Consider the following 8,452-nt stretch of genomic DNA (forward strand, 5'->3'; position numbering starts at 1 on the left):
ACTGTTGGCCAGTTTGGGTCAGGTGCCCTGGCTGGGCATGAGAAGCTGAAAAATCCTTGACTCTAGTCTAAACACTACTGAGCAACAACTGAAAACATCAGTGTTATCAACATTCTTCACATACTGAACTCAAAACATAGCACTGTACCAGCTACTAGGAAGACAGTGAACTCTATCCCAGCTGAAACCAGGACACTGTATCATATCTGAATCAATTTATATATGGCATTAGTGCCCTGTGTTCATGAAAGAATCATGCATTTGTGAAAGAGCACACTCTGCTTTTCCAAGTAAAAATTAGCTTTTACCCATTTTTTTTTTTCCCCTCCTCCAGATTTCCAGTGAAGCCCTCTCTAACATCAGGACTGTTGCTGGGATAGGGAAAGAGAAAATGTTTATCAGCAACTTTGAGAAGCACCTACATATGCCCTATAGAGCTGCAATCAAAAAAGCACATGTTTACGGACTCTGCTTTGGCTTTGCCCAGAGCATAGTGTTCATTGCCAATGCTGTCTCTTACAGATATGGAGGATTTCTGGTTGACAGTGAAGGACTCCATTACAGCTTTGTGTTCAGGTGGGAGCCTGCCTGGAGCCAGAAACAGGCTCCTCTCCAGGAGCGCTGGTCTCAGTGTAGCGTTCAGTTTCCTGATGGCTTCCCCAGAATGACCGTGTCCCCCTTCCCCACAGGGTGATCTCTGCTATTGTGACCAGTGGAACTGCTTTGGGAAGAGCTTCTTCCTATACCCCAAACTATGCTAAAGCCAAAACATCTGCTGCACGCTTTTTTCAACTGGTCGATCGGCTTCCTAAAATCAGTGTTTACAGTGAAAAAGGGGAAAAATGGGTAAGAGCAGAGATAAGCAATTTGTGATGTCATTCAGCTCACTATAAGCACTGAATTTGCACTAATGGTTTGTAAGTCAATGAGGATCACTGCTTTACAAAAAGGTTATGCTGATTGTATAATTGTTACTTGTCTTTGCTCTTTTGGAAGCAGCGAGCTCTGTACTAGACAGCAAGAGTAATCTAAAGTGCAGCTATTAGGAATTTGTCAGTGTAAAACTGTAAATTGGAATAGGACCAATTTGGATGACTCACAGAATAGCATGTTTTTTCTTTCTGCTCTACAGTTCACACATAAACCTGACTATCGCTAGCTTATAATGGAGGCTTTTTTTCCATTCACATCAAAATGTTGGGGGTGTTCACAAAGGGGCAAATCATCTTTGAGTCAGACAAAATGAAAATGCTCAATTTTTGGTTAATTGAAAAGTCAGATCCAGAAAATTCAAACAGTTTACTTTCCATTTAGCTTATTGTTTTTCAGAATTAAATGAAAACTTGAAATAATTGTTATGAATTAAATACACTAGTTTTTTTACTTCAAACCATGCAAATGAAGTATCTTGACTCCCTTCAGAGTTTTGTAATAGAGTTTTTTAAGAGTTCTGGAAAAACTGACCTGAATTCATGTATTGCTTTAACGCTGCAAAGGTAAATTGACTTTTTTTTTTTTTTCTTTTTTCTTTTACCAAATCCAGCTTTTTGCACAAATGTATTATTTGGACTACCACCAAATTTACACTTACTTACACAGTGTCTGGATTAAAATAAAAGACTTACCCATTTGCAAGGCAATCCTATTTCCAGTTGATGCCTCTGACCAGTGCAGTATGGGGAAGTGTAAGAAGAGCAATAGTGTTGTGACTAATGGCTTCATGTCTAGGACAGCTACCCCAGTATGGTTCTTATCCTGCTTTCCAGGCTAATTTCACAAGCACAAATGTCGTGTTTTAAATAAGAGATGCAAGAATGGAATCTGAGGAAGAGTTACTTCGTACTTTAGAACTCAATTTTGAGCTTGAGCTTGTTGTAGCATCTTTCTCTTTTTTTTCTTTTTAACCAGGATGATTTCAAGGGAAGCATTGAATTTCTTAACTGTAAATTCACATACCCTTCTCGGCCTGATATTCAGGTCCTGAAAGGACTCTCTGTAGATGTTAAGCCTGGACAGACTTTGGCATTTGTTGGAAGTAGCGGCTGTGGTAAAAGCACCAGTGTACAGCTTCTGGAGCGTTTCTATGACCCTGAGAAAGGAAGTGTGGTAAGCAAAGGAAACATGGTTCGTGTGCTGTTTTCAGGAATGCTAGAAGGACTCTTCTGAGTGTGTCCTGCTTGTGCAGCCTAGCAGTAGTGGCACATACATATGTAGCTTGGGGCTTCAGCTCCTTCTGAAACAAATATGGACCGTTTGGACAATTCCGGAGTATCATCTCAGAGGTATTCAGGCAAGATCAGAATACTACAAGCCTCCGGTGTACCCTTTATGCATTATGTAGGCTGTATGCATTCACCTTGGTAGCTCCTATGTGAAACATAACGTGTGGCATACATTGTGGAAGCATAAGCAAAAATCAAGTCTGCATGGAGCAACAGAGTCTGGAACATCCCTAAATATACAGCTTCAACATGCAGCTTCTTTGCAGGTTGAATTTGTCCAGATTTAACTTCCAGTTATTCAATTACTGATCGCTTAAAAAGCTTTTATATCTTTTTCTCATGTGAATACTTAACCATGTAGTTTGATTTCTCTTTCTTTGGAAAAAATAAGTGTGGTGATCACTATGCTAGGAAGGCAACAAAGCATGTACCTAACCTTAAGCAATTAATTAGTTCACTTGGACTTAAGATTAAGCAAATGATCTAGTGTTGGCATATCACAGGCATACCGAGAAAATGCAGCTCATGCACAAAGGAGTCAAATATAACTAGATTCTCCACATCACTTTAAATCAGTAGTGTTTGCATTTTAATAATAAGGCCAAATCATTTAGTTTTGCTATAAACTATTTGGGTTTTGCAGGTTGTTGTTTTGGAATGTTTCAAGTTTTCTCCTATTTCCTGGCAGTTAATAGATGGACACGACACCAAGAAAATAAATGTACAGTTTCTTAGATCAAAAATTGGAATAGTGTCCCAGGAGCCTGTGCTATTTGACTGCAGCATTGCTGATAATATCAAATATGGCAATAACACCAAAGAGGCGGCGATGGAAAAAGTCATAGAAGCGGCCCAGAAGGCTCAGCTGCATGATTTTGTTATGTCACTGCCTGATGTAAGTACCCACGAGGCCTTGGCTGTGGAACTACAGATAGGCTGCTCGGTGTTCATTGCAGCTGGGAGTTGCTCCAAACCCAGTTAAATTTGCTACATGTGTATACCTTTTATTTAATTTTACAGCCATAACAGTAGGAGCAAGGAGGGTATCAAGACCATTCGTTATGTTCCTGAGAGCGTGGGCGTGAGTCGCGACTGGGTTTTTACGCAGTAGGCAAATATTTATAAAAATGAAACCAGCAGTTACAACTCTGAGCTAGGAGAAAAGGGAAGATTTTTCAAAGCCATGGACAAGAAAGAAGAAGCACAGTTCAGCAGTCAAAATGTTACACTGAGTCAGGAAATATAAATCCTGTTCCCAGCTGTGGGAGATTTGCCTTGTGACTAGGGCATGATATTTAGACAAAAATATTTGAAGCTGGCTGCTTATGTGCACTTAATAAGTATCTAAATGCACTGAAATCGTGTAAATACAAATCAGAAGAACATAAAAGGTATGGATGCAGTTTAGGCACCCAAACAAAATACTTGTCCAGAAAGCCCTTAAATCACTTTTAGCCTCTTCTCCCAAACCTAGGATGGGGGTCTGTTTGCCTCAGACAAACCAGCCAACATCTTGCTATCAAATTTTTCTTCCAGGTCCATCACCATACTGCCTAGGCCCCTGGGCCATGCGCACTGCAAAGCATGACTCGGAAATGTCTCCCCAAAACTGTGTATCAATTATACAGTATTTCTGCATTTGTACGTTATTCTGCATTTTTAAGGAGGAGGAGGCAGCAATGGACAGTGCTCTTGCCTCTCTCCTCATGCTCTTCTTTCAGGTTGTGTACTGTATTTGCTTACACGTGAATAAAATCTTCCTTTTGTTTATTTTTCAGAAATATGAAACCAATGTTGGGGCTCAAGGATCCCAGCTGTCTCGTGGGCAAAAACAACGCATTGCTATAGCGAGGGCCATCATACGAGATCCTAAAATTTTATTACTGGATGAAGCTACATCTGCCTTAGACACAGAAAGTGAAAAGGTAAATGTGCAGTGAAAAGCAGTAAGGGCAAGTTGTTAATACAGTGGCTTACAATGTACAATGCCTTTTTCTGTTCTAGGGAGACATCCCGACATACTCCACTACACGACCACAATGTTATTATTCCACATTATTAATTCAGCACTTACACCTTTAATGTTCCAGGAAGCACAGCTATAAAAAACAGCAGCCAGCTACAAGGGCTCTTAGACTGCCAATGAGAGGCAGCACTTTTTCAGAAATGTCCATACTAATTCCCTGGGTTTCTAAGCATGCAGTGGGAATGTTTCATATATATAGCTTCTGCACATTAAAACCCAACCAAACTAAAATGTATTCAAGCATGTGAATGATGAGCCTGAATATTCAATAAAAACAGCAGTGAGGGGCCTAAGAACTTGGGCCGTAGTTTGCGTAGCTTGGTTACATTCAGAGATTAGAGAAATGGTGGAAATTTAAAAACATATCCACACTGAGCTGACATTCAGCATGTCAGCTGAATAAAGGCCTGCCTCAGTTTCTACTGCTGTCTATGTTTACCTGTCCCTTCTTTGTACTGCTAATAAACTCAGTTCATGACCCAGCTGAGCACACCGGAAACATAACCTTTGATTTAGTCTCATAGTCACTTTTACAAGTTACGGTAAATACAGTTTTGCACAATACAGTTAATTAATCTGAAGCAATTGGATTTCTCCAGCTCTGAGCCCCAATTTGGTTTGCATATTTTCACTCTGACACTTTGTCTGTTGCCTTTAGACTGTGCAGGCAGCGCTGGATAAGGCCAGAGAAGGGCGTACCTGCATCGTCATTGCCCACCGCTTGTCCACGATCCAGAATGCTGACATCATTGCTGTGATGTCGCAAGGACTCGTCATTGAAAGGGGCACTCATGATGAACTGATGGCCATGGAAGGAGCTTATTACAAGCTTGTTACCACTGGAGCCCCAATTAGCTGAATTACTGTGATTCTAAATTTGAAAGGTTTCTTTTCCATAAGCAAATACTCTGTGGTAGGTATGTGTATATTGGTACCCCATTGTGCTAGAAAGTGCTCTGCAATAGTGTGAGTTCTGTGGTACCCTAAATGTACGCAGCTTTCTGCATCAAGCGCGTGCAGGGGACTGAGCATAGGCTGATCCATTCAGGAAGTAGCTCAGCCCAGTGCTAAGGGAAAGCAAGCCTGAAAATGGGAGAGATCGTTGCTGGTGAGCTGGGGAGCTGCCACCACCTGCAGTCAGACTGCACAATCCTGTCAGTCCTCAACTAGCCACCAAGGAAGACTCTGCTCTGGTGTTCTGGAAACTGCCACTTCTCTAGGTAAGCCGTATGAATAAAAAAACCATCCCAAGCATGATACTGTATACCCAAAGGGGATCAAATCTCTCCTAACGTTCAGCCTGTGGAGGATTACAACAAATACCCTTACTGGGGGTACAGAACCCTCACCCTTCCGCCTCTTCATACCATACATGTCAGCTGTGCTACTGGGGGAGGCTTGGCTTCCTTCCACTGTGTGCAGCCACAGCACTAACACATCAGCGCCCTGGGCCTGGCATCGCCGTGCCCCTTCAACAAAACCATTAAGTACTTACACAGAAGGCACCTCCTGAAAAGTAATGAAAGCAATAAGGGAGAGGAACAGAAGCTGGAGAGGATCATCTCCCCTACACTTACCACTGATTAAAGCTGTGAAATAGATTTTGAATAGGAATAAATGCTTTTGTTAAATCAATGTAAAATCCTACAGTTAATCATCACAGTTATTTAAATCACTTCTACTGAGATGGTGATGGATAATATGTATATCTTTTTTCAGAAGGCAAGACAATGATGAGTATTTTTACAGCAATCATAAATATATTCAGTAAAGGTGGGGAAAAAATAGCCATAATTAGCCCTTTGTTTGTATTAAGCAGAGTTGATAGAGCAACTATTCATTCAGAAATGACAAAGGTCAGGAAGCATCTTCTTCTGGCAGGAGCTTGTTATCTGTAGCAGTATATTGTAAGGTCTACTGCATGTGTCTGAAATGTGTTATTGGTTATTATCTGCAGGACAACAGGACTCTTTAGTGACTGGGATCTTGGAAACAAATCAGATGATAGGCAGAGAGTCTAAATTACAGTTTCAAAATTTAAATCTTCATTTTGAATAACAGAGTATTAACTGGAAAAGTCATTCTCCATGTCCTAAAATCTGCAGCTGGGGGTGCAGGGGTTCACCCACTTTATTATAAATCGCACCACAATGGAGTATCTTATAAAACTACACAACAGTACCAACTGCTGAAACTTGAATAGAGCTGTAAGGGTGAAACCTTTATTGGAATACATCCCTTTATTCCAGGCAGGAAAAACCAGTTTCAACTTTGTACAACTCCATTAATAGAATTACTTCAACAGACCCTACTGAAATCACATAGCTGACACTGAAATGCTATTTTCCCAAGCAAGTCTGTATTTTAATCCTTAACTGAAAATGAAAAAGGAAGCTGCATTATTGGCCTTCTCTTTTCATCTTTTTAGCCTTTTTATGTTCCAGAGCAATAATTAGTTTGGATGGCTCAGGACTGAAACTATTGGCAGAGCGACTATCAATAACCTGTTGACATCCCTATATGATATTTAATTTATATTAATATTATGACCATGGAAAAATAACGACTCTCTATTAAAAACTACAATGACTGTGTGTACTTATTCCATAATACTTTTGCCTAAGGGTCGTGGCCCAAATTATACCAATAAATTGTATTTTTTACTGGCTCTTGTGCTTTAGCACTTCATCTCTCACCCTTCAGACAAGCACGTGAGTATCTTGCAGCAGATAACAAGTATTTCTGTGTATTTAGATCATGTCTGTAACAAGGGGCTGCTGCGCAGGACAGAGCTGCTGAGAAGGCCAATGCAACTGCACTAGCCCTGCCTGCAAAAGGAGCCTACCACCTCCTTGCAGGAGCAGAGTGACATGGGCCCAGGTGGGTGGTACTACTCTTCATCATAACATTGTCCTATTTTTAGGCAGCTAATAAATACCGGGAAGTATGCCTGTATAACAAACAGAAGGCAGTCATGGTATACTCGAACACTTGCATTGGTCTTTCATGTTCTTGGGCGCCATCTCCTGCCACTTTATACCTGTGTGCTATTGACAACCAGTTGATTATAAAGCCCTTCAGTACCTGTGCAAAGGGATTAAAGTGCAAGTGGAGCTACGTGGTGTGTCTGAGCATGAGCAACAAGCCTTGATGGACTGCTCGGTGCAGAGCTGGACTGGCCTTTCCTCTGCAGCTACCCCACAGGTAAGATCTCCCACCCCTGGAGCTTGGTGACAGGACCCCTGAGCAGACCCAAAGGCATTTGCTTATGTCTTTCAGAGCCAGTCCTGAGTCATTAGTCTTGACAGAAGTAGCTGACGGTATCATTTGGTGTGTCCTGCTCTGTGTTTCTCTGCATGGTCCGTGGCAGCTCCATTACCTGGTTTTCCAACCACCCTATTCCTCTGGATAAATATAACCATGATACTGTTTGGGGATGGCACCTGAGTAACTGCTCTGCAAACACAGCCCCTGGTCTAGCTAGACTACTCTCAGCAGGAACAGCCTGTCAGTGGCCAGAGTCCTTCCATCAGGAAGGCACAACAGGGAATGGGGAGGACAAAAAGAAAAGCTGCATATTAGCAAAAGTGAATGTTGTGAACTGAATGTAAAGTCAAGTTGTCAGCTAGTTTGTATGAGGAGTGAGGGATGCTTTCATTTCATATAATTCCTGGCTTGTGAGAATCTTTCTGCAGACAGATGGAAGGACTTTTGGAATTACATTATCCCAATTTGGGCATCTCTAAGTCAAGAATAAAAGATTAATGTTCTCCTGGGATCCCATTAGTGGGAGCAAGTGGATCAGTCAAGCACTTTTCACCCTCCTTACTACACAGGAGAAGCTTAATTAAAAAGGGGGCCTTGCAGCCCAAACTAGGCTGAGTAGTTCAGCCCATCGCCATCTAAGTGTATATGCTCTGTATCTGTTCCAAATATTAACTGTATAAACAGCTGCAAAAGCCTGATGAAGTTACAGTTTAAATATTTAACAATTTGATAGCTCTTCTTTAAGGTGCCACACAATCTTATTAAATAGGGCATGAAGTATAATTTTAAACTGGGATAAATTCACGAAAGCCTACGGGTAGGCCAATTTCACTGTATCAACTAAATGGCTGGCTCCTGATTTAGAATCATAGAATCACTTAGGTTGGAAAAGACCTTCAAGATCATCGAGTCCAACCATCAACCATGCCCACTAAAC

General features: G+C 41.3%; 2 protein-coding genes across 3 annotated transcripts in view; one reads left to right on the top strand and one right to left on the bottom strand.

Annotated features, from left to right (window-relative positions):
* Positions 1-5,107, top strand: part of ABCB11 (ATP-binding cassette, sub-family B (MDR/TAP), member 11) — a 47,469-nt gene extending 42,362 nt beyond the window's left edge. For both annotated transcript variants that reach the window (XM_010567244.1, XM_010567235.1), the window contains 6 exons: positions 335-576; positions 690-846; positions 1,909-2,106; positions 2,911-3,117; positions 4,001-4,147; positions 4,907-5,107. In XM_010567244.1, the coding sequence (XP_010565546.1) occupies positions 335-576; positions 690-846; positions 1,909-2,106; positions 2,911-3,117; positions 4,001-4,147; positions 4,907-5,107 (1,152 nt within the window). The remainder of the gene's footprint in view (positions 1-334; positions 577-689; positions 847-1,908; positions 2,107-2,910; positions 3,118-4,000; positions 4,148-4,906) is intronic.
* G6PC2 (glucose-6-phosphatase, catalytic, 2) overlaps positions 1-8,452 on the bottom strand; it is a 29,429-nt gene that overhangs the window by 9,702 nt on the left and 11,275 nt on the right. The window lies entirely within an intron of this gene.

The sequence above is a fragment of the Haliaeetus leucocephalus genome, unplaced genomic scaffold (genome assembly GCF_000737465.1).
Source record: "Haliaeetus leucocephalus isolate CR32 unplaced genomic scaffold, Haliaeetus_leucocephalus-4.0 Scaffold1, whole genome shotgun sequence".
NCBI classification, from domain to species: domain Eukaryota; kingdom Metazoa; phylum Chordata; class Aves; order Accipitriformes; family Accipitridae; genus Haliaeetus; species Haliaeetus leucocephalus.